The 27,211-nt window shown below is 35.9% G+C and overlaps 2 protein-coding genes across 8 annotated transcripts in view; one reads left to right on the top strand and one right to left on the bottom strand.

Moving 5' to 3' along the window:
- Positions 1-3,760: 3,760 nt before the first annotated feature.
- The window catches only part of LOC134754154 (coiled-coil domain-containing protein AGAP005037), a 245,100-nt gene continuing 221,649 nt past the window's right edge, over positions 3,761-27,211 (top strand). For 5 of the 7 annotated variants that reach the window (XM_063690260.1, XM_063690262.1, XM_063690261.1 and 2 more), the window contains exons 1-2: positions 3,761-3,967; positions 23,557-25,266. In XM_063690260.1, the coding sequence (XP_063546330.1) occupies positions 23,586-25,266 (1,681 nt within the window). In that variant the 5' untranslated portion in view covers positions 3,761-3,967; positions 23,557-23,585. The remainder of the gene's footprint in view (positions 3,968-23,556; positions 25,267-27,211) is intronic. The other 2 variants (XM_063690263.1, XM_063690265.1) reach the window with 1 other exon arrangement.
- The window catches only part of LOC134753714 (uncharacterized), a 242,851-nt gene continuing 234,596 nt past the window's right edge, over positions 18,957-27,211 (bottom strand). The window contains exon 2 of the mRNA XM_063689652.1: positions 18,957-18,981. Within this exon, the coding sequence (XP_063545722.1) occupies positions 18,957-18,981 (25 nt within the window). The remainder of the gene's footprint in view (positions 18,982-27,211) is intronic.

The raw sequence follows: 27,211 nt of genomic DNA, 5'->3' as shown, positions 1-27,211 counted from the left end.
CGGATTTTACGGAGCGAGCAAGGCTGGAAATGAGGTTGGGGTCAGATGAGCTAGTTTGTGAGCTTCCATTAGAAGCGGACTTTGCGGATCAACGTGGCAGCCAGTATCAGAGGGGTAGGGATGGTTGGAGGGGGCGGGGGTCTGAGCGGAGTCCGTTCAAAACTAGCGCGCGACGCCATGACGCAGCGGACCCATTTTACTCGCTCAGTCCGCTCCGCTTACTCGCACGCGATGGATGTACTTGTATGAAAATCAGTGTTGCGAGTCGAGCGAACTCCGCTCGGAATCCGCTTTTAGTCCGCTCCGCTCACTCTTATTCAGTGGAAGCACTTATATGCAGTTCGCCATTGCGAGTTAAACGGACTCCGTACGGAGTTCGTTCCGCTCGCAGTGGAAAGTGGGCATTAGGGTTGGCACAACTTGACCTCCCTTAGCGTGTACGATCACAGATAATACTCTGAATTTTGACAATCCTAAATAGCCGAAAGGGATAGTACAGGGTACACTACATAATTCCGAAAAAAATTATGCCGAATTTTAGAATGTCGAATTTTATCACTCCGTTTTTTAAATGCTCGACCCATCAAAATGTCGACTGTCGTAATTACGAATGATAAAAATCACGAAGATTTATGTTTCCGAAAAGCCAAAAAGCCGAATTTTGTAAATTCCGAACCACATAATTCCGATTAAGTATAACAATTCCGATGGTGACAAACACCGAATTAAAAACAATTACAATTACGATTTTTGAAATCACGAATTCCGAATTGCCTTTATTCCGAAAATTTTTATTCCGATTTGACGTGATTCCTATTTTAATTTAAATATCCAAATTTATTTAACTTCCAAATACTTAATGATATTCCTAATTCATTGTTAAATACATGAAGGTAGCTATTTCCTAATTTACATAATATAAGAGACGGACACTCACAAACACCATCTTTCTACACAATTATGCGCTTTAAACATTAGTAATACGGTAGCATTCCGTTTGCAATATTACTTAGGAAGTTAAGATACATAATTACCATTTGCGCTTATAGCTGCAAACGTGCAAACGCAGTCGCAGTTCTAACCTAACCTACTTTTCTGGCGACCGTTCGCTTCCTTGAGGGTCGCAGTTCTAACCTAACCTAATCCACTTTTCTTTTCTTTTCACGAATTTCATTATTCCGACCTTACAAACGACCGAATTTCTAAATACCGAATTATTATATTTCCGATCGGACAATGATTATTCGGAATTTTAGAATTCGGAAAATAATATTTTCGGAAAAGTGTAAAATCGGAACTTTAAGCTTTCGGTCAAATGACAATCGGATTTTAAGTTTTCGGAAATAGCACATTCGTGATTTAATTCTGTCGTGTTTTTACAAATCGTAATTTTGATATTTCGGACGTATAAAAAATCGGGATTATGAAAATCGTGGTTATAAAAATCGGAAAAGCGTATTTCGGAATATTTGGGTGTTCCCATAGTACCATACATATGAAAGGGACCGCATGATTCGTCCCTGAATCGCTGTCAAACTTCGGGTTTTTAGGAAGTTTTTTTTCTGTACGGTAGTATATACTATTACTTATTCTGTGCTTTAGACTTCCACTGGTTAAGAGCCATCTGTTGACAAGTATAAGAACTTCATGAACATTGATTACGCCATTTGCCGATATTTTAGGCCCCATAAGCACGAGCGGTTTATCAACGCGCGTTGAAAAAGAGCTTGAATCCGTCCGCTCGCTAAATTCGATTTAACGACCAACGCTTAAAGTCGAAAATCCAACCACGCTTGATAAAAAGCGCCAGAGTATGCTGCAATCCATTGCTAGTTGGCAAATTTTGAGTCGGGACTTCTGGGTTTCCGTTAATGACCATGTTTGGGCGCCGTAGGTTAGGATGTTAGGATTGGCAGGATACACATGTCGACGAGTTTGCGTTTTAGTGTCATGGACCAGAAGCTCTTCCAGGCGTTTTAGATGCGTCGATGGATTTCTTTAGGCTGCCTGTTATGGAAGGATGCTATCTGGACCAAGTAGATGTATTCATCGACATATTGGATATCCTGCCCATCCACCCTGACCATAGGTTTCGCACCGTTGGTCATCAACTGGGTTTTGGCCCTGCTCATTACGAGTCCGACTTCAATACTTGCTGTTCTAAGGTCTAGTAGCGTTTGTTCCAGATGGGGTGCAGTATTGTAGGAGAACAAAACTATGTTTTTTTATAATGAATAGGCAGGCGTTTGACCACGATCCCACACAAGACCAGACGAATCAACGGAGCCACGCCGTTTTGTCGCCTAAATAGTGTCTAGTTTTTAAGTTTATAAAATGCATATATGTTAGTCTGTAAAGTATTTGTAATATGGGCCTTGTTGCCTCATTAAATTTTTAAATAAATAAATAAAACGTAGGTTAGTCAACTTTTTGCCGTCGACGTCAATTCCCATTGTTTCCCACTTGGTCGCTAGTCGCTACTTATTTTACTTCATGCCTATGAAGAAAAAACCTTTTTCACCTCAGCAGCTCGAACAAGCCTACTTTCGTCACTCCAGGGAGTGAAACAATGTAGCTTTTTAATTTAGTGAAGGCCATGAACTGCCACTTCATACTTTTATTATGGTATCGTATGGTATCGTGTCGTGTCGTGTCATGTCGTGTCGTGTCGTGTCGTGTCGTGTCGTGTCGTGTCGTGTCGTGTCGTGTGTCGTGTCGTGTCGTGTCGTGTCGTGTCGTGTCGCATCGTATCGTATCGTATCGTATGGTATGGTATGGTATCATATTACATATTAAATTTAAAAAAAAACTGTTTATTCTGTGTAATTCGAAAAACATTTTAACCTTTAATATGTTCTCACTACTGAGGTGAAAAATTATGTGTGCAACACGAGAGCAAAGTTATTTTACATCTCGTGTTTTTGAGTCCCTCGCTACGCTCAAGATTCTACCTTAGAATCACTCGCTTCGCTCGTGATTCAATTAAAGAATCTTTCGCTTTCTCGGGACTCAAAATAAACACTCGCAAGAAAAACCAACTTTCCTCTCTTGTTGCACAAATAACTATTACTAGATTTCAGGATTCATAAGCACGAGCGCTTTTTCAACACGCGTCAAGGGCCCTCCACACTCAAAAAAGCGCTTGAATATGCTCGCACGCTAAATTCGATTTAAAGACCAAGGCGTAAAGTTGAAAATCCAACAACGCTTGATAAAAAGCGCTACCACCATCGTGTGAATAAATACACATGTTTCCATTTGTGTCATTCAAATGCTTTTTTAATGCGCGTTGAAAAAGCGCTCGTAGGAATGATACCTAAATTCGATTTATCGACCAACGCTTAAAGTCGAAAATCCAACAACACTTGATAAAAAGCGCCACCGCTTAGAGGATGTAACCAAACGGAGTAGCCATTAACAGGCGTTCCCCTCTGTCGAAAATAGGCGGCCAATGGTCATACACAAAGTATAAATTTGACGTGCCCCTCCGCCGCAAAAATCGGCACTGTTTTGTACAGAAAATTACAGACATGGCGTGGCGTCTCCGTTTGGTTATATCCTTCTAGCGCCACCGCCATCGTGTGAATAAATACACATGTATCCATTTGTGTCATTTATACGCTTTTTTAACGCGAATTGTAAATGCGCTCGTGCGCATGTGGCCTAAAAGGTTTTCTCTATTAAACATACTCTACCGCGTTGTACCAAATGGAACTTTAACGTGTAACGGAACGTACAAAGCCGCTCTACCTGCTTGTCAGTATAACTGATTTCGACTCTATCGCTTGCCTCACAAAGTTAATTTTAATTATGGTTAAAAAGGCAGGCCGTGTATGGCCTTCGAATTTATAAAATATGTTAGAGCAGTGATGCAGATATATGCACGTGAAAGGTTATTTTTATGTTGTTGTTATTACTTCACAGCGTCTGACGGGACATTTCCCTTTTAAGTTAAAATTGGAATAAGGTAAGGCTAATACTTTGTTACTTAACAAAAATTCTAATAAGATTCTCACGCTAACCTCTTAAACTCATACTACAAAGAGTTAGAGTATAAATTGTATTATTTTATTATTAGGCGTTAAAGTTTAGAAAACATTCCGTTCAGTGCATTACGAGTGAATAAATGACACTGTTAACAGAGTGCAGAGTGACCACTTAAGTTTCTATTAAGAATAAGGACAGTACAATAGGTACTCTCGTGAATATTTACATCAGTCAGTAGGTAATGAAGCCTTTCGGGTTGTTTTCTGTACCTGCCTCTTAGGTACGAGTATAATTATATCTTCACACCCAAGGACTAACGTGTATATTATTTTATTGTGAATTTATAGAGTAGGTAAATACAAAGTTTTTTCGCTTAGTAAAATATGTACCTACATTTCCTTGGTATGTTCGTATGTAGGTACTTATTAAGACAAAAAAAGTCGAGGCTTTGTCGAAAATGGTAGTAGGTACTTATGTAGAATTTCGAAGAGTAGGTTAATCATCATGAACTAAAATACCTTAAATATTTTAATTTTAATTATAGTAGGTATTAATTAATTATAATTTTATATTATACAAGAAAATAAAATCCTGTCTATGAGCATTGAGCACAATCGCAAGATGGAAAAGCTTTTATCTTTTATTAATTACTAAGGAGTATGTACGCCAGAAATAATTCGATTGAGCTGACCGGCCTGTGTCGGTGACTCACGCTGGTCACACCCGTACGCATACCCACCCGCTCTCGCGTTCATAAATATTACGACATTCACTGAACTAATCACAGGTTCTTTACCTATAATTCACAATTCTTTATCATGGCACTCGAAAATGACAATGATTACGTCGTTTCAGTTTTATTACCAAGTATCTAAGTAGACGTGCCTTCTCGTAACATGCGCAGTTTAGAAACTCTCAGGGTCAATGGAGGAATTGGAGGAATAATTGTAACGCTTGCTGTAATTGTAATAGACGAGATTTACTTCTGGGTAATTTACTAGAATTAGGAGACCACTTAACACATAATTATGGGATATGATTAAAGGTCACAACCATAATAATTTACCTACGTATTTAATAGGAACCCTTAGGTACTTGTACCTACCTAGAGCAGGAAGGTTTAATTTGATCCTAAATCTGTATTAACCCTTACAAATTGGATCGATTTTAGTAGGTAGTTGAAAACAGAATTCTGATGACTGTTATAAAGTTATGAAAAAATACTGCGATGCGATATGTTATAGTTTCTGACCTCAAATTCAGTGAAGGAAGGAAATTTTCCCCTCACTAGCTCGGAAAGCCGTCTTTTATCCTTTCAAACAAGCGGGTAAAAACGTATTTTATCCACTAGTGGGGAAATTAATTTGACCTTGGAGCGTGCTTACAGTCCGTTAATTCTCAGAATGACCTTCGGATTTTAGAATGAGATATCGGGTATCGGCGGTAACACGCGAAGGTGGTAATGCTGTTCTGCTTCTTTCTTTTCTTGATGGACTTGAGGGCGGTGTTGCCCGTAGCCAATGTCACGTAAAAGGGTAGGAACAAAATAAATGCTCTTAGAGCACGACGCTGTTCGGTGGTTGTTGTAGTTGTCTCGTAAAACCGATAGCTGGATTTTACGAGAAGCACGTGGACTACCGGCCGTTGACTCCAAAATGGTGGTTAAACACGCTTTGAGATTAATTCTCCATTCACTGCACACTACCACATTAGATTATTGTATAATAAAGCTATCGATATTACACTTTAAACAATATAATGAGCAAAAACAAAGGAATTAATCACGAGGCTACTATCAAGATATCATCCTGTTCTGCTTTCTTATTAACTCACAAACAGTTTTAAACTTACCGCAATAAGGCCAGGATTACACTTGTAAGTTTTACTTACGTAAGTAGGGACAAAGCTATTTGCTAGAATGAGATAACGATATTCATATCTCATTCTGTAGTATAGCTGTGTCCCTACTTACGTAAGTAAAACATACAAGTGTAATCCTGGCCTAAGTTAAGGATACCTATTGTCCTAAATCCTATTGTAATAAGCCCTAATTTAATGACATTATGCTTAACGGTTGATTACTATATTGCGATTGGACTTTTTGTCATAATCTAAATAAAATAGAATCAGAATTTGAAATTCGAAAACAAATTTGAAAACAGAACGTCACACCGTCACTTCTGGCGGAAATTATATAGTTGTAATACCCAGTCACATATTTCAATTCATATGGTAAAATTGTGATATTATTGTTATGGTGGTATTAACTACTCTATACAGTTTAAGGCTGAAAAGACGACTGCACTCTTTGGGTGTTGGATTGCAACTAAATCAGTAAGAGACTGTCATTTTCTATTACGCGATTACGTCCAATTTTACCCGAAAAACGAATGTCATTCTGAAAGTTAACGGACTGTAAGTAGCTTTTGACAGATAACAAAACGTAAAACGCTCATAATAATAGTTCGTTCGATATTAATTATCATTGGTTTGAGAGTTTAATAAATAATACCAAATTAAGCTTTGTATAATGATTTTAAGTCATAAACCTTAAAATTCCATAAGAAACATTTGTTTTTTATAATGATGTTGGATATAATTCTGAACGCACAAGTTGAGCCTTTCAAAACATTTTGCATTGCAGTGCATTTTCAAAACGCATCGTCAGAAATGTCAACATTGTCAACAACATTTTTACATAATGTTATACTATATTGATGATGATTATAATTAACCTGATGATGATATAATGTGTACAAATAGACTTATTTTTTTATGAGCTGTTTTTTTGCATGTTGCACTGTCCTCGCTATAGTGAGGTGAAAAGTTTTGTGTTACACACGGGTGCAAATGTATTTTACTTCTCGTGTGATGAAACACTCGCGGGTAAAATGCAACTTTGCACCGTTGTGTAACAAATAACTATTATCAGCCGCACCTCGGACATGATAATAACGATAGCTTGTATCGTCCTACTCAGTTCTTATCGCTGCTCGGTTCGGAGCTACTAACTTATCTATCTGTTAGGACACGTTCATATTAATATTAAAAATATTTATATTAATAATATTCTAGCTATTAAGATCGTTGATATTTAATATATTTTTATTTTATTTTTGATATAAACTCTGATGAAGTTATGAACATAGTATTTTTTTTTGTAAATATTTTTGTTTTTTCTTGTTTTTTTTTTCTTGTTCTTGACATTCGACAATACCTAGGTAGGCCCTAGCAATGTTCTGCTCCTGAATATGTATAGTTTTGGGCGTTTTGTCATTTATTATTTAATATTCAACACTTAAGCATTATGAAATAAATCTATGAAAACGGATTATATCGCGTATATTGAATTTATAATACATCCCGACGTTTCGAACCCTTTACAGCGTTCGTGGTCAACGGGTGACTGAGGAAAAATTACAAAGTGCAAAAATACCCACATACTAAAAATAATGAACAATCATAGAAAAACTTTAAGGCTGGTTGTACATGCAAAATCGGTTCATAAGCCTAGTTATACACTACAATTATTTTCAAGTAAAGATATATATAACTTTTTCAAACATATTCATATCAATCAAAATTAAACTATCGTTAGACATATTTCAAAATATTTAAATCACTACGGTTATTATATAAACACATTCACACATATGCACACACATTCACTCACACACACACACACACACACACACACACACACACACACACACACACACACACACACACACACAGGTTTTATCTCAATTTTGTATTCAATTGTTTTGAGTGCACTAATTTCTCAACATTATATCATAATTTTGTTTTTAAATTTAATTTTAAATAATAATTTTAATTTTACTTAATTGTAATAAATTATATGTTAAACTTTACTTTAGCTAAAGTTCATACTAATTATATAATATCTTCACCTAAATATTACTTCAAATGATATGTTCGGTTACTATTTATAAACCCTTAATAGTAGTAGCGGGGTCTTCTGCCACAAGTATTTACAATACTTACAAGGAGATTCCAAGCATAACTAAATTGTAAATTGTGAAATGTTTTAACCAAAATAAACAATTTTTCATTTTCATTTTCATTTTCATACGCGATAAAAACTAAGCCAGCTCCAACCCTACACCTCGGACCCGAGAAGATTTAATTCCCTCCTAAATTCAATAATCCGTTTTCATAGTATTATTTCATGAGTAACTATCGCGGTAACTGAAGACAATATTACTTAAGCATTATTCAAGTAAACCGCCACAATGACACTGACAACTGTGACAATCTATCATAAAAAATATTGCCAGTGTAAGAAATTAGTTCCAATGAAATTCCGCAACATGGCGCATGATCATATGTTTCTGATCAAGCTTTATACATCTCTCTTTTTTTTTGTGACATTTGTTTTATTTATTTATTTTATATTCTATTATTTGATTTCTGTTCCAATCTTAAGAAAGCCTTTGTTTCATCCCTTTTTAGGGTTCCTTACCCAAAGGGTAAAAACGGGACCCTATTACTAAGACTCCACTGTCCGTTTGTCCGTCTGTCTGTCCGTCTGTCACCAGGCTGTATCTCATGAACCGTGATAGCTAGACAGTTGAAATTTTCACACATGGTGAAAATTCTTCTGTTGCAGCTATAACAACAAATGCTAAAAACAGAATAAAATGAATATTTGAGGGGGGTTCCCATAAAACAAACGTGATTTTTTTTGCCGTTTTTTGCGTAATGGTGCGCGAGTCCGACTCACACTTGGCCGGTTTTATTGTAAAATACTGTGCCTTTTTCTTTAAGAAATAAATATATCTAATCTAATCTAATCTAATCATAAAAAGACCGCCTTAAAAACGCTTTATAATCTCTAGATAATGATAATCTTCTCGTAATACACGCTACTGAAATCTCGATCATTTTGATAGTACTATTGTGCTTGTGTTCAAAATAAATAAAAACCCCTTGGTATAAAACCACTTTGTCCTACATCCCATCCATGTCCTAGAGCCCATCAACGTGCTCACTAGCGCCACTGCTCAATAATTTTATTGTTATTATTGAAATTTAACGATAGATATTTAAAAAAGGGGGCCGCTACGTACTGTATTTTGTATACATTACATAATACATTATAATACATTATAATAGTTAGTATATATTATAATAGTTTTTACGTTGCTGGATTCGTCAACCGTCCGAAGTTAAAACGGCCGTTTTTGTTTTGTATCATAGGACGACGAATCCAGCAACATAAAAACTAGTTTGATGTATACAAAAGGTACTTAATAACAATATACAGTACGTAGCGGCCCCCTTTTTTAAATATCTATTGTTAAATTTAAATAATCACAATTATTGAGCAGTGGCGCTAGTGAGCACGTCGATGGGCTCTTAAAAGGCTGGCTAGCGTCCCCCGCTGAATGACAATGCCTATTTTAGATATCTTTTAGTTATAAAAAATATATAGATATTTTAATTTAAAATGTATGAACCGTTATTTGTTTAAATAACAAAATATACATACTTGTAGTTATCTAGATTTACCTATATTATTCAGGTACAACCAAACGCAAAATTGCATGGCCACTTCATAAATTAATCCATTCATAATTTGCAGCTCGCTGCACTTTGAGAATGGATTTCAAAATTTCAATGTATCCATGCACTTTTGAAACTCACTGTACATGCCAAGGGCCGAGGCATACGGATAGGGGTTGAAAAGACACCCTCTTGGGACAAGTGAGAGTAATAAATAAAATATACATATTTTGTCGCCATGGATCGAGAGATCCCCGTAAAGGGGTCCACAGACTATCAGTCGGCCGGACAATATCGGCCTGTCAGTTAGAACAAAAACTTGACAGTTCCGAACAACTGACAGGCCAATATCGTCCGGCGGACTGATAGTCAGTGGGCCCCTTAATAGTCCTGCAAGCCTGACGCTGCCTGTAGGAATTAGTTAAAAAAAATTGTATTTTTGATCGCTCAAAAAATCACAAAGTTATACCTACGAATTTGCTAAACCTAAATAGTAGTTATTTACAGGAAATTCCGATGAAAGTTAACAAAAGGCCACGCCCACAATATACATAGGTACAACAGCGCCAAATTATTATACATTATATAATGGTGCTACATTACTGCACTAGGGCGGTGATTAACCCTTTACGTGCCTGTCGAAAATAAAAATAAAATACATATTTTAATAATTAATTGTGACTATGAAATGCTAACATTCGGCCTTTCCTGACCTTTTTATCGTCTCGATAAAATGCCAGTAATAAATAAACTATTAACTGTGACTCAATCCAAACAGGGTTTAACTTTACAACATTAACGTTATATTTCTAATTTTAACATTTTCAAAAATCAAGATTGATTTACTTTTCATAGGTACTTATTGTACTATGTTATATTTCTAATATATTTATCTATCAATAACACTATCTAACAATAATAATGCGATCATTTTAAATATTAATACTGGACATTTCAAAAACACATCTTACATACAAATCACAGTACTGGAGCCCCCTTCATGTCTCCAATACTGCCTTATATAACTAATCACAATACTGGAGCCCCCTTCATGTCTCCAATACTGCCTCATATCACTAATCACATTACTGGAGCCCCCTTCATGTCTCCAATATTGCCTCATATATTGTGTTGTATTAATGTACTCTTATTTGTCTTTTTTTCTTTTTCTCTGTTTCCTAGAACGATTGAAATGATATGTTATAATGTATTTTTACTCTAGTTCCCTTTGAGCATTTATGTTTCATTCCATTAGTGGAAACTGTTTTGGCTCATGTATTAGTCATAATATCTATATCCTGTATTATTGTAAGCTGTTTGTTTCCCAATAAAATAAAAAAATAAATAAAATAAATAAATAAATATAACTAATCACAATACTGGAGCCCCCTTCATGTCTCCAATACTGCCTCATATAACTAATTACAATACTGGAGCCCCCTTCATGTCTCCAATACTGCCTCATATAACTAATCACAATACTGGAGCCCCTTCATGTCTCCAATCGTTAGGCAGTAGCCTCATAAAATCTAATAACAGTACTGGAGCCCTTTCGTGTCTCCAATACTATCTATTACCTCATATTTAAAGTTAAGAGGCTCAACAAATTTCTAATAACATAATGTAGTTACTCAATGTTTCAATAATTCAATAACTCAAGATTCAATAATTCAATAACTCGGATTCAATAACTCGAAGATTTAATAATTCAATAACCCAAAAGATTCAATAACTCAAAGAGTCATCATTCAATAACAAATAATCAATAATTCAATAACTCAAAGAATCAGTAATTCAATAACTCAAAGAATCAATAATTCAGTAACTCAGATTCAATCATCCAATAACTCACAGGCGCAATATTTCAATAACTCGAACAATTCGATCTCGAATAATTCGATTACTCGAATAATTCGAGTACTCGAATAATTCAATAACTCGATTAATTCAATAACTCAAAAAATTCAATAAATCAAATAATTCAATAACTCAAATAATTAAATAACTCAAATAATTCAATAACAGAAATAATTCAATAACTCAAATAAATCTGACGCGATTATGCCATATGGAGTACTGCTGTCACCTTTGGGCAGGAGCACCTGGATGCCAGCTTGGACCCTTCGACTCAGTCCAAAGGCGCGCTGTACGAATCGTCGACGATCCCACACTCACAAGCGGTATTCAATTCAATTCAATTCAATTCAATTTTCTTTATTTCAATTTAGGCATTAACATAATGCACCTATGAAAGTCAAAAAAGTACAGTTGTACAAAATTAAAATTAAACATTCATCCAAATAATCACAAATCACAACATACATTACAATTTACATACTTAGAAAATACAGAATTATTAATAAAATCAATTTCAATTACCTATTTAACAAATTAAACATTTCAATCAATACAAAAAATATATAACAGAATTATAAATAAAATCAATTTCAATTATTTGCCCTTAGACTACTTGGTTTGTCACTTAAGTTAATTTTCCATACATCCCGATCTGTGATATAGTCCTTAACTCTATAATATGCCCTTGCAATCAGTGCTCGTTTTACAACGGTTTTAAATTTTGCATCCGTGAGCTCACAAATTTCTAAAGGAATTCTGTTGTAGAACTTTGTACAATTTCCTACGAAGGTCTTTTTTGTTTTTACTAGTCTATAGAAAGAAACTTTCAGTTTACCCGAACTTCTGGTAACCTTTGGTTTATCAGCGTTTGTTGGAAAATTGTACAAATTTCTCCTTACATACATTATTACCTCAAAAATATACAGGGACGGCAGCGTTAAAATGTCAATTTTCTTAAAAAAATCTTTTAGTGACTCCCGCGCCCTTAAGTTATATATTGCCCTTATTGCTCGTTTTTGTAGTATAAATATTGTTTCTATATCGGCAGCAGAACCCCACAGTACAAGACCGTATGACATTAAACTATTAAAGTAGGCGAAGTAAACCATTCGTGCCGTCTCTACATTAGTTAACTGTCTCATTTTTCTGACTGCAAAAGCAGCTGAGCTCAACCTACTGGCTAGTGTAGTTACATGGGATCCCCACTGCAGTTTTGAGTCAAGTGTTATTCCTAAAAACACCGCTGTTTCTACAAAATCAACAGACTGACCATTAAGTTTAATTTTAGAGACTAAATTTAGATTAGAACCATTAACTAAAGAGAATTTCAAACATTTGTTTTTTTTTGGATTCAGCATTAAATTATTTGCAGCAAACCAATCACACACTTCAGAGAGGGTGTCATTCGGCTCAGCTAGCTCAGTGTCTTTTCTGTTCACCTTGAAAAGCAAAGAAGTGTCATCGGCAAACATGACAATGCCGGATTTTCGGCCTACCATATAGGGCAGGTCATTTACATACACCAGAAACAGAAAAGGGCCTAAAATCGAAGGTTCTTAGAAAGTCTAGACTAGTCTCTCCTTAGACTTAAAAGTCTAAGGAGAGACTTCGCTTCCTTATGCGTGTTCTACCGCTTGTACAATGGGCTGTGCTCTGAAGAATTGTTTGACACGATGCCAACGGCTGCTTTCTATCACCGCACCGCTCGCCATCGGCAGGGTGTTCACCCTCACACCCTAGCACCTAAATGGTCGCGCACTGTGCGGTTTAAGAGGAATTTCCTCCCGCGTACGCTTCGGCTGTGGAATGAGCTCCCTGCCGAGGTTTTCCCGAGGGGCTACAGTATGGGGTTCTTCAAAAAAGGAGTGTACAGGTTTTTAAAGGGTCGGCAACGCGCGTGTAATATCTCCGGTGTTGCAGGCGTCCATAGGCTACGGTAACTGCTTACCATCAGGCGGGCCGTATGCTTGATTGACACCGACGTGATATAAAAAAAATTCAATACCTCAAATAATTCAACAACTCAAATAAATGAATAACTCAAATAATTCTATAACTCGAATAATTCAATAACTCAAATAATTCACTAACTCAAATAGTTATATATTTTTAGTTATTATTCAATAATTATTGAATAATTCGATGACTCAAGTAATTCGATGACTCAAATAATTCAATGACACATAATTCAATGACTCAAATATTATAATTCAACGACTCAAATAATTCAACGTCTTAAATAATTCAATGACTCAAATAATTCAATGACAATCAATTAAATGACTCAACTAATTAACTGACTCAAATAATTAAATGACTCAAATAATTCAATGACTCAAATAATTATTAAATTACAATACTACTACTCAAATAGTTATATTCAAATATTATATAATACTCTATATTTTATTTTATTATTACTCAAATCATTCAATTGCTCGAATCATTCAATACCTCAAATAATTCAATGACTCAAATAATACAATAACTCAAGCAATTCAAATAATTCAATGGCTCAAATAATTATTAAATTACAATACTACTCAATTGACTTCATCGTCTTATCTGTTATTCCGTAAGATATAAGCAAATTTTCTCATAATTGGTACATAGGTAATATTTTTCTATTGGTTCATCAAATTTACTTTTTCTCTTCCACTTATCTCTTACTTCAGGCAAAATATTACACTAGTTATACTTATGGTATATGTGCTAGATGTCGATGATTTAGATAAGACGCATACGACGATACGATATATACGGTCAACACGTATGGTAAAAAAGGAAATTTAAAATTGTTTATTGCATATCACATTACACATTATTAGGTGGGAGCTTATAAGTAGTTGGGTTTACATGTGACACCCTGCAAGGGCACAGCAATATACTTAGAACTAACATGCATTTAATTTAACATTGTTAATCATGTTTATCGTTTAAAAATTCATTCACATTGTAATAACATTTGTTGACTAAAAATGTTTTTAAGTGTTTATTAAACATCGGCAGTTTTTCAATATTTTTTAGGGAGTTTGGTAGGTGGTTGTATATTTAAATTAGCATGTAGTGAGGGCTCGATGAGACTATTTTTAGTTTTGAGAGGGGTAATTGAAGTTTATTTAAGTTTCTATTGTTCCTTTTGATTTTTGGTGCTGTCGGAGTAAACAACTCCGTATGTTTCCTAACAAATTTGCATGAGTCAAGGATGTACATTGACGGTTGAGTTAGTATTTGGAGTTTCTTGAAAAGAGGTCGGCACAACTCCATTTGATCAGAATTTGTTAGTATTCTGACACATCTCTTTTGGAGAATAAAGATCTTATCCATGTCAGTACTATTACCCCATAAAACGAGACCGTAAGTTATTCTTGAATACGCGTATGCATAGAATACAGAAAGGGCTGTTTGGAAGTCGGTCGCCCGTTTGATGTGTTGTAGTGCGTACAAAAAGGAGGACCACAGACCTAAAATTTATGCTTACGCATAAAGACAGCTGAAGTGTGGGAAAGGGAAGCCATCACGTATATGAACATCCCATGAGTGCGAAAGAGTCAGACTACAAATGAGAAAACGTGACCATTTTTGAGTGACAGGCGGCCGAACTCGACCGGGAGCGCATTGCCGTATTTTTTAATCTTGAAAATAAAAACAAATCAGGAAGAAAACGTACAATAAAGTAATGTAGTGAAGATTGTGTCGTGTAGTGTGCCGGATTGTAGTATTACAGGGCGAAATAACCCAGGCAAACATTCATTTCACAGGTAATTATGATATTCCGAGCGAAGTTTTCTTAACGATATTTTGTTAAATTAACAGCATAAAAAGTGTAAAAAGCCGGTTTATACAATTAATTATAAGTTTTTCTTCAGTTGTGTGCTAATATTTTATCATATTAGTCAATAATTTGGAATATTTTGTGTAAAAAATTAAACTGTTACTATACGCTAGGGCTTGACAAAATGTTCATATGACTGTATCGATAACTTGTCGGTATAATAGGTACAATATATATTTAACTATTTTTTCACATCATTAAGATATTTGCCTTTATAACCGAGTTAAAATAATAACGATTGTTATAACACCTTTTTTGAAGGTGCACATGTTTAGCGGTAAATATAAACTTCACTTTCCAACACAGTAGGTACTTACTTACATTTTAGCCACTTTTCCACGACTTTGCCGCCAACACAAGGAAACACAAGACAGCGTATACTTGCACACAGCGTATACACACCCAATCCAACTTGTCAGTAGAAAAAGGTGCGAAATCAGGGGTGCGAAACTCCTAGCTTCGGGAAAACTCGGCTCTGTTAGGCTCAGCATTGCTCCGAGCAATTATTAGGGTTGGCACAACTTGACGTCCCTTTGCGTGCACGGTCGTGCACACAGTGGTCACAGATAAGATAATGATCTGAATTTTGACAACCCTAAATAGCCGAAAGGGATAGTGCCATATATTAGAAAGGGACATCGTGATTCGACCCTGAACCGCTGTCAAACTTCGGTTTTGTAGGAGGTTTCCTTTCTGTACGGTAGCACTATTATTTATTCTGTGGCGAAATTAATATTTTCTGTGGTAAGTCAACTCTTTGCGCCTACTGTTGGCATGTGTTTGTGTTAACGACGTTGCACCACACACACGCATAAGACGAGAAACCTGCTTTAAAGCTGTAACGGTGCGGTGCGGTAGTATGTTACGCCTATTATCAACGCTTGCTTGCTTTTTTTTTCATTAGACTTTACTTATCTTATCCGTCCGGTTACATAATATATATCTTTTCACATCACCAATTCGAAATAGTAGATTGTGTCACAAGGGAGCAAAATGACATTTACGGCGAGGGCGTAAATTGAATCCTGAACGTGATAGCTAAAAGGAGAAATATCTTTGTTATATATAAGACTGGTGAAACAAACGAACCAAAGATAAGCTATTTAGTTACATTTCCTTTCAAAACATCTATTTAAATAGCTTACCTTTGTAAGACTTCTAAAACAAATGAAGACCTTTAAGCTATTTTATTATATTCATTGTAAACAATGTATCTAGGGTCATTTATTTAGTCAGGTAAAATGATAATAGATTTAGAATAGAAGGAAACCATACTTGAAATAAAACACATTTATTATAAGTACTTACATTATATTCGGACACCGCCAAAATAGAACACCACGTTTCCAGAACACTACGTGTTAAATAAAATCAACTTTTTCTAATAAATATCACAATGTGACCACGAAGGTAAAGAGACTGAAGGTGTGGAGTTTAGCCGTCCGTCTTCGTTCCGTCGCCAGCTAGAGTCAGAGCAAGAATGCCCCCTCCACAAGCGGACAACCCTTTTTATGCTAAAGTCCCCACCTTCATTCGAACTAAGTTTGTACAAGACAATCAAGACAACTTCCGGTTATTAATATAAATTTAATTTACTTATAAACTACTGTTATAACTATTCATAATTTCACATAATTAATTTAGGATTTATCTAACCGTTATTTATAATTTATTACATCACAAAACCCTATTCGAAACTAAAATGTACAAAGTGTACTTCCGGTTAACAAAATTAATTCACTATACGTTTAACAACTTTTTATTACTATTCGTATTGCTTTTTATTTAATTTAAATTATATCTAGGTCTCTTTAATCATTTATTATCTAACACGGCCATTCTGATAGATACTTCGTTCTCGAAGTATCAGCGAATAATATTAACCATATACAATTTTTTACTAACACTTGTAATTCATAATCATAAATAATCATCCCATATCATACTGTGTACGGCCAATCACCCGCTGTCAATGAAGCTTAATCACCCGCGACAGTGATTCCGGACATCAGTCAAAGTAATACTCATAATAGTCACTTTATATTTCCAAGTATAATCATTAAACCACTCAATCATACACAATCATAATCACTTATAATTTAATATATATATTATTCAAAATTTATTCCACAAATTCGCCAGGCCATAGCCGTAGCTTGTCTTTCGCTACGGTTATGTTCCTTAAATAGCCAATACCTCTTAATGAATACCTATCATTATCCTCTATGTTTATTATCTCATAAGGACCTTTATATTTAGGACTTCATTTATTATGGCGCCTGTGGTCCTGATTAACATAAACAGTGTCTCCTATATTATACTGAATATTGTCTCTGCGGGTTGAATCAAATCGGTCTTTCGAGTTTTGAGCTACAATTTTCAAACGCTGTTGTGCTAGTAATCTATCAGCCCTAACATCTATTATTTCATCGTTATCGTGTAATACCTCATCTAACCGAGCCTGTACAGTGGGGATATTAGAGTTTCTGCCAATAAGTAACCGCATTGGTGAAAATCCTGTTGACTTTTGCACCGTAGTATTCAAAGAAAGTTGGACTTTACTTAAAATGTTCGGCCAGTCTGACACGTTAACACAGGTGGTACTTAACATGTTAGTTATTGTTGCCACATAACGCTCAACCTGCCCATTTCCATGAGGTGTACCCGTGGAAATCAAGTGATGCCTAACTTGCCATTCTTCGAATAATTCTCGTATTGGCCGAGAATTAAAATTGGTGCCGCGGTCAGTTACAATTAAAGAAGGTGCTCCAAACATAATGACAGAATCGCGAACTTTATTAACTAGTTCTTGAGCACCCATTGTTTTAAGCGGTTTTAAGATACAAAATTTAGTGAATGCGTCAACTATTATTAGCAAGTATTTGTAGCCATTGTTAGATACAGGAAATGGCCCCGTACAATCCAAATGAACCGTATGAAACGTAATGGGAGTTTTATCAATCGGATGTAGCATTCCTTGTTTTGGTCCACAATGACTTTTTTTCTCTATACAAATTCGACAGTGATCTATATATTTTTTTACAAATTTAGAAATACCCGAAAGTACTCAAGTATTTTCTGAAGGGTCTTTTCGGAACCAACGTGGCAATTGTCATCATGGAACAAACGAAGAATACTCAATCTACTTCCTTTGGGTACATACAATTTCGATGGGGATGTGGGGTCTGCTTTGTAATATAAAATATTATTTTGAACCCTGTACTGATTATTATCTAAATCACCCGACCGTACTCTTTCGATTAACGCCTGAGTCTCTAAATCCTGATCCTGGGCAGTCTCTAACCAAGAACGAGGAGAGTTTATGAGATTTATAGATTCAGTTTTTGAAATTTCCGACTTCGCCTTTGCCGTTTGGTAAATAGCTGCTGACTTTTTATTCGTTTCTGGGTTACGACTAAGATAGTCTACATGACTAACATACTGGCCTTTTCTGTACTCGACCTCAAACGTAAAATCTTGCATATAACTCCACCATCGTGCCACTCGTGGAGATATATCTCTTTTATTAAACGTAGATTTTATTGCATTACAATCAGTAATTATTTTAAACGTAATTCCCAAAAGGTAAGCGCGAAAGTGTTTTAAAGCATTGTATATAGCCAAAGTTTCCAACTCGTAGGAATGGTATCGAGATTCGCAGGGGCTCGTTCTTTTACTGAAATATGCTACAACTTTATTTAAACCGTTATGTTTCTGTAGAAGTATCGCGCCGTAGCCTATTGAACTCGCATCAGTATGTAATTCCGTCGGTAGTTCTGGATTAAAAATTGTTAATAAAGGATCTTTTGTCAAATGGTCAATTACATAATCACGAGCCACCTGTTGTTCTGATCCCCATTCCCACTTTTGGTCATTTTACCCACCCACCCAATAAACCCGTTGATATCTGTGCCCGGCATGTCGTAGAATATATTATCGTTCTATAAGTACATAGCTATTTTCGCCTGGGTACTCCTCTACTCCGTAGAGGACAATACTTTTATTATAATTCGTTTCTTCATTTGCCATTTGATTCTTGTCGTCAAGTTTTTTAGCTAGAGCTTCTACTTCCGCACGTAGCTTTGAGTTCTCAGACTCTAGTTGCTTAATGTTTTCGTTCGTGATATTTATGGTTAGTTGTAGTCGCTTCTGTTATTGAGATAATAGATATGAATCTCGAGATATGTCTTCTTTAAGTATATTTATTCTTGAGTTCACTTCGATTAATAGTGCTTGTTTTATATTCCTGGTAATAGATTTGGAAAGGCTCTCCTTCATAGTTCTGTTTTAATTAAAAGCCTGAATTTGTCAAAAGATATGTTTTCCACATCAGTAGTCGTCACCTCCGCGACAAGGGGGTTGTTTGCCTGATGATTTGGAGATGGAGTATTTATTATGTTGGTGTCCTCCATCACCTTCGAGACATTACTGTCGTCTAACGGTTTATTTGCGTCGACTATCTGCGGTTGCCTCACGGAAATCACCATATCCATCACATATTACCATATCAAATCATTCATATCACATTTTATGATAGTAAACGTGGGTTTACATGACCTGATGTCCAGTGGCGCGAGCCCCTCGCTAAGGCCGTGGAAGCGGGGTTACTCCTGACTACCACAACTCTGCTGCATGGGCCATTGATCATCATGACTCATCATCAGCCACATTTTCTAACAACTTCCTGCCCTTTCCATGCCGGCTACGGCTGCTGCTGCGATGCCACGAGTGCCGACGTCTTGGCGCTCAGGGGTACAGCTGTCATCCTCTGCATACGACTCGTCTCTTTTTCGTTTATGAATGTGTCTAAAAATATGCTGAGTCGCACATATATGGTTAATAACTAATTGAAAACACTAATTACTCTTAATAACTTGTAAACCTTTTGTAAACTGTTACTAATATGATAGTAGTCTTTGTAAACTCATAAACACGATTGGGATTACCGTAATTCCTTACACGCAACCTTAATTACTGATATTTTCAACTTTCTTCGTCATTATAAATTTATAAACTCTTACAAATGATATCAACTGATGTAACAACAGGAAATCATTATTTATATTATAGCCTCTTTTAATTTAAAACTTTTGTAAAATTTGTAAACTCAGTGTTAACACTATATTGGGCATACCCTAATGCAATTTAAGATGTAATTGTCTATCATCTAAAAAAAAATTGTTTCGACCAAAGCGCTTAAACCGTTTTTGTTTTAGATCAAACTTATGATAGTGAAATAACTACAAACTTCAAATTATCACCAGGAAAGAAGAGAAAAGAGGAAAAAGAAAAAAAATGTGCATATGTATCAAATTAGGAAAACCAATAATTTGCGGTTACTTAACTTCAAGGGCGCAAGTTTTTTCACCAAGGTTATTTGAGAACCTTGACTAATCCCGCCTTCTGACATGTTAAGGTCAGTTCAATAAAACAATCCGATGATCCAGCAAGCTTTGTATTCACGTACACTCCATAACGTTTGGCTATTACAATATGACAACTCGATCTGCACTCATTCGTAGCGTCCCTCGTTCTGCCTCCCAATCGTAGCGCCATTTGCCGCCATCTTGCCTCACCGGAAGCGTTACGATTTAAAATGGTGCAACCAATCGGGAGCCAGCTCGAAATATCAAATACTCACTTCCGTTATTTATTAAATGAATATATTTTGATAAACAGTCTTAACACTGTTTATCAAAATATACAGAAATTTAAAATATATATTTTAATAATTAATTGTGACTATGAAATGCTAACACTGTAAAACGGTGTAGGTAATATGCAAATCGTGTCGATTTTTAGGGTTCCGTACCTCAAAAGGATAAAACGGAACCCTTATAAAATCACTCGTGCGTCTGTCTGTCTGTCTGTCTGTCCGTCTGTCACAGACTATTTTTCCGAAACTACTGGAACAATTAAGTTGAAATTTGGTACACATACGTACGTTTGTGACCCAATCACGGATATGTAACGTAAACAAATGAATTTTAAACATGGGGGCCACTTTTGGGGGTAAATGAGAATATTAAAAAAATAAGATTTTAAAACTATATTGTGTTACATATCAAATGAAAGAGGTCGTTATGAGAATCTCAAATATATATATTGTAATTTTAAAATAAACAGTTTAGAATTTGCTTAAAAAAATAGCCAAAATATGACCATCCCCCTCCCCCATTTATCTCCGAAACTACTACGTCTAAAATTAAAAAAATATATATATATAAAATAGCTCTATACCTATAGATTGCAGGAAAACCAATTAGAAGTGTGCAGTCAAGCATGAGTCGGACTTAATTACTTAGTTTTTAATCACTCACAATTCACATAAAAATAGGTTCATTGTTAAAAATTGTGTAATGTACGGAACCCTTGAAACGCGAGTCCGACTCGCACTTGGCCGGTTTTTTTACTTTAACGAAACTCGTTGCGAAGTTGCGAATAACCTATTCTCGCACTGGAATCGTGATGTACTATAAATATAGGTAGCACGACATTCAATCATAATTTTAAACTAACACAGGACTTCATCGAGTAAAAACGTTGATTTCCTTATTAGAACGTAGTGGTTATAGCCTCTTTGCTTAGAACTACTAATATCTGTGACCCAAAGTGTATTGATGTTTGAGCTGATGGCCGTGTTGCCAATGCTCCAAATAAATGAAAAAAAAAAAAAAAAAAAAAAAAACATTTCAGTGTAGGTGACAGATTTGACGTGCGGTCTGCAGCCACAGTTGCAATAATACACTAAATTCGCAAAAATGGCCATGCTACGTGCAGTCGGTCTTGTCATTAATTTTAGTATGGAAATTGACAATAACACCGACGTGTCGGGGCAGTAGTGCAGCTGCGGTCGGGAAAACGTTAAAATCACCATATTACGTGCAGTCGATATCGTCATTCATTTTACTATGGAAATTGACAATAACACCGACGCGTTCAGGCCGCTGCAGTAGTGTCGGAGCAGTAACGCAGCTGCGGTTGGAAATAGATTGATTTATGATCTGACGTTTCGAACGTGACGTTACGTTCATGGTCACAGGCAGACTGGCGAGGAATTGTATCAACATCTTCTTGCTGCGCGGGTTTTGCGAACTACCCGCACTTGATCTTGATTATTAACTTGTACGCTCGGGTTGTCACTTTGCCTACACACAACAATCACGACATCCGATGGTATGTGATTGGATGTTTTTTCCCCCTTACATTTGCTAATCACTGGATTCCACGAAGAAGAAATCCCCTATCCCTAATTGGGGCATTTTCTATGAAAAGGGACCTTATTGTCGATGCCGCTTACGCCGCACAGCGTCACGCGGCATTTTATTTACGAGTATATCGGAGCATCGTTAATTATGGCGTAAGCGCCATCGACAATAAGGTCCCTTTTTATGGAAAATACCACAATTTTGATTGAGTCATTTAGTCATTTATTCAATATAGCATTGTCATGTACATAATAAGGTGTTACATTTCATATAGCCAGTTCATGATACCCTGTAAGGGCACACGGTTACATATCAGAATACCGAAAATTGATTTACCTAATGTCGAATCACCTATGCTCGATTCACCTATTATTTAAAATATCTAATGGTCAATTAACCTAAGCTCATAACACCTAATGAACGAAATACCTAATGCACGTTTCACCTAATATTGTTTTACCTAAGCTCTGATTACCTATAGTCGATTTACCTAAAATTGACACACCTAATGCTCGAAATACCTAAAGCCGATTTACCTAATACACGAAATACCTAATGTTGATATACCTAATGCACGAGTTACCTAAAGCTGATATACCTATTGCTCGAAACACCTAAAGCTGATATACCTATTGCACGAATTACCTATAGCTATTATAACTAACGAACCAAACACCTAAAGTCGATATACCTAATCCACGTTATACCGAAGGTATATTAGCTTTAGTTATTTCGTTCAATAGGTAAATCAAGTTTAGGGGTATCGTCTATTAGGTATATCGACTTTCGGTATTAGATGCATTAGGTATTACGACTTTAGGTATTTCGTTCGTTAGGTATAACAGCTTTAATTTGAGAAAACCTCAAACCTAGGCACCAAAAATATAATTCAGCCCACTGAATAAAGGATGACTCACGTTAGCCCGGGCCGTGACCGGGCCGGAGCTTCCGGCGCTTACTTTTCTATGACATGACAGGTGATCACGTGATGCTTTCTATAGAAAACGAAGCGCCGGAAGCTCCGGCCCGGTCACGGCCCGGTCTAACGTGAGTCATCCTTAAAGCTTGAAAAAATCCGAGAATCAACATCCCTCGAAGCTTTAGAAAATAACTCAATAAATTTTTAATTGTATTTCATTTCAGATATATACCTGTAGATGCAGTAGCTGAAAATGTCCGATAGTGGTAAAAAGCGTATTACAAGTTTTCGTAAGATATTTCCTAGCTTATTTTTTTCCAATAAGTCTAAAGAAAAGCCAAAAAAGGTAACCCATATGGGTTGTAAAAAGTCTAGTCTTGATAATTCTTCTAACAGTAACCAATATGAGAATCCTAGAATAGTAAAAGATAACGTTCTGAATGCAAATAACGATATTGGGCGAATTTACGAGAATCTAGCCATTGAAAAATACCATAAGGATATGGATTCTTCATGTAACATTGCCTCAAGCGACCATTCATCCAGCAGCACCTTGGTATCAGAAAGTGTGAAAACCCACTTGTACCATAATGAAGACAAATCTGATTTGTCCAAAGAATACTATAAAGCTAGACCTCAAGTCCCACCGAAACCCTATAACGAATTAAATAATGTTTTAATTACATCTGCTCATGAAGATAAAGTCCAATTCCCAGATGTATATTATCATTCAGTGGAAAAATTGACAGAAACTATAACACCATTACACGAAATTGAAGTTTTCCAGGGCCAATCGTTTGCTAAACCGGCCTCAGTGGGCGCAGAAATTAAAAGAGTTAGCACAAAATTTTTAATATCTCCGAAAAAAGAAGCTGAAGTTCGAACGATACAGCCAAAGAGAGCTAGAAGTTTTTCTTTTGATAATAATAATAAAGATGCGTCTACACTGGACCAAAATATTCATAATAATTCAAAAAAGTGCGAAGAATGTATCACAAAATCTTATAATTACTCTGCTCCAACTTCACCTGTACCCACAAGTCACAAAATTCCTAATATGCCAAAAACTGTTTCGCCATATGGACACGTGAAAAAATCTATGAATGAAGCAGAAGAAAGACGAAACTCTCTTAATCGTTCTAGTTTACGAAACCCATTGTATCCAGTTTACAAGCTGCCAGTGGATAATAAATTTGAAAATTTAGAGCAGAAAGCAAAAGCACAGCAAAAACTTGAAGCTTTTTACTGGCAGAAGTTGAAGGAATTAAAGCAAAAGGAAGATGAGTTTTTACTCGAACAGTCTTTGAACACTACGTTAAAGAGGGCATCCCTCAAATACGCACCAAATTCAAGTGGTAATGGCAGTTTACCGCGGTCCTACAAAACTAACAGCTTACCACGTGACAGTGAACTTAGAGTCGACACTACGGGCAAAACCTATATATGTAACCCATTCACAAGGGGAGTTCCGGAAAGGCGGACCGATACATTTTTACGCTATCAGTCCACTCCCAAAAACGTCGATATTGTGTACAGGTACCCCGAAAAAATGCAATGTACTCAAAATAGGAATTTTTTATTCTCACAAGACACGGTTGATGAACGAGGATATCCACGAAAGTCTTTAAACAATGACTTTCGTTCCTTCAGTTTGCAACCAAAGCAAGTAAGCTTTGAAGAAAAGATTTACGACACTTATCCAAAATATATTTGCTCCCAAAATGAGCCTCCAGGCATCGAAGCCAGATCGAAAGAAATGTTGACCAGACCGCCTCGCCCTCCCATTCGGACGACGAGTGTTGGCACTAACAAGATTGTGAATAATCACAGAATAAATCATCCAGCCAGTGCACATTATTCATTGCACTCCGAATCTGAAAGCGGGTCAGAAGCTAGTGAAATACAGAGGATTTTACAAAGCGACACCCAAAAAGGTAAGTAAATCTTACGTGACTAGCTACATAATAGAAATTAAGTAATAAAATTTTTGGACCATTTAAAACATATTTAACTGAGCATTCTCAGTTATTTTAATCATTTCATCTACTTATAATTATGGTTGAATTGGTCTAAAGAAACAAACTAAACTAAACTGTGTCTAAACTTTGGTGTAGTTACAGTCAATGACTACAAATATCATGAAGGGTACACGGAAAGAACATATCTAGTCACTTTTTTGGAAAATGAGATTTAATTTCAAAATGTTACCGCTGCAATTATAAATATAACTCGTTTTTGTCTCACTTTAATAACACCTACCTATACATGAAAATAATAATCATAATCATAATATTTTTATTCAAAATAGATTCATACAGAACACTTTTTGAAAGTCAAATAAAAGTAGAGAATAATTAAAAATAGTTGACATTGAATATATAGGTATATTAGAATTACATAATAATAAATGGTTAATTACCCACATCGTTCCTTTCAAACCGCGATAACTTAAAATGTTGTCAAAGTGACTAGACATGGTCTTTCCTTGTACCCTTCATATATACATTCCCAAAGTCTCAAAAATATGTGTAAGCTCTTACACCTTAGACAATGTAGTCGTGTTCAGATATCTTTGAGCCATTTGTCTGGATCGATATTTTTGCCTTCGACTGTACTTATATGTTTTTAGGGTTCCGTACCCAAAGGGTAAAAACGGGACCCTATTACTAAGACTCCGCTGTCTGTCTGTCTGTCTGTCCGTCTGTCACCAGGCTGTATCTCACGAACCGTGATAGCTAGACAGTTGAAATATTCACAGATAATGTATTTCTGTTGCCGCTATAACAACAAATACTAAAAACATTGCTTATGACAATCTTCCATGTGCACTGCCTTATGGGAATATAGTTCAGATCCGGAAATCGCTACCAAATTTTAGTATGTTGTTGGGCATGGTAGTGGGTCTCCAAAACTGCCGGGAGACAGCGGCGCCGACCATCTACTTCAGCGGAATGACGTCATCAAAATGGCTCCCGCCTCGTTGCGAATATTGCATTTTGCACCCAAACTATGCATTGCACATACACGTGTTGGGTATTAAACGAAAGCCAATAAAATATTATATATTTCACTAATACACTATTGTGAAGATTCAGCTTCTATGGGTTACTCTAATTATTACTTATACACCAATGGAGGTACTTGCAGGTACTCTGACTTGACTGATCCTTCACGGTGTGTCCTCTTTGACTGCCTCGATCCAAGTGAACGAGTCTCACGAGCCAGTCCAACTGGCTTTCGTGCCCCACTACCTAGCTACCTACCGTGTTGCCAGGTATTTTCCCAACTACCCCGTACTAATCGGGGTAACGCAATGATGTTGCCACATTATAATTATTATTCAACTGCTATCTGTCATGTAAACATAAATAAATCATGACACTATGTACCAAAATATACAATAGTTTAAGAGAAATTTAAAAATAAATTAAAATGATGAATTTTTTTTTTCGATTAAGAGAGTTGAAACATTGCAAGGAGACATTGTTACACAAAAGACGTGTTTTCAAGTGTTTTTTTTTTCTTCAATTTAGTTAAATAGGGTCCTTATGCTAAAGTGCACACAAAAACCATAAATCTAATGATTAACAATTTAACATGTATTTGTTTGGTACGTTTTTCTATGTAAGGTATTTTGGGGCTAGTGCGGACTATTTTTCGACAAGTTGGTGAGCTCTCACGGTTTATTTTATTTAAAATTTTGATGGCGTCACTTACGTAAACACAAATTTTGGCATTCCATGACTCGTTATGGAGTTAAGCATGGATCCTAAATAAGCTAAATATACGTTACTAGCTGTTGCCCGCGACTTCGTACGCGTGGAGTTTATGTTGGTGGTTATATATTCTACATGAGCATAATATAGAACATTGTGCAGC

This window comes from Cydia strobilella, chromosome Z, assembly GCF_947568885.1.
Source record: "Cydia strobilella chromosome Z, ilCydStro3.1, whole genome shotgun sequence".
Classification (NCBI taxonomy): Eukaryota; Metazoa; Arthropoda; class Insecta; order Lepidoptera; family Tortricidae; genus Cydia; species Cydia strobilella.
Note: the sequence above shows the minus strand (reverse complement) of the source record. Positions and strands in the feature narration are given on the sequence as shown.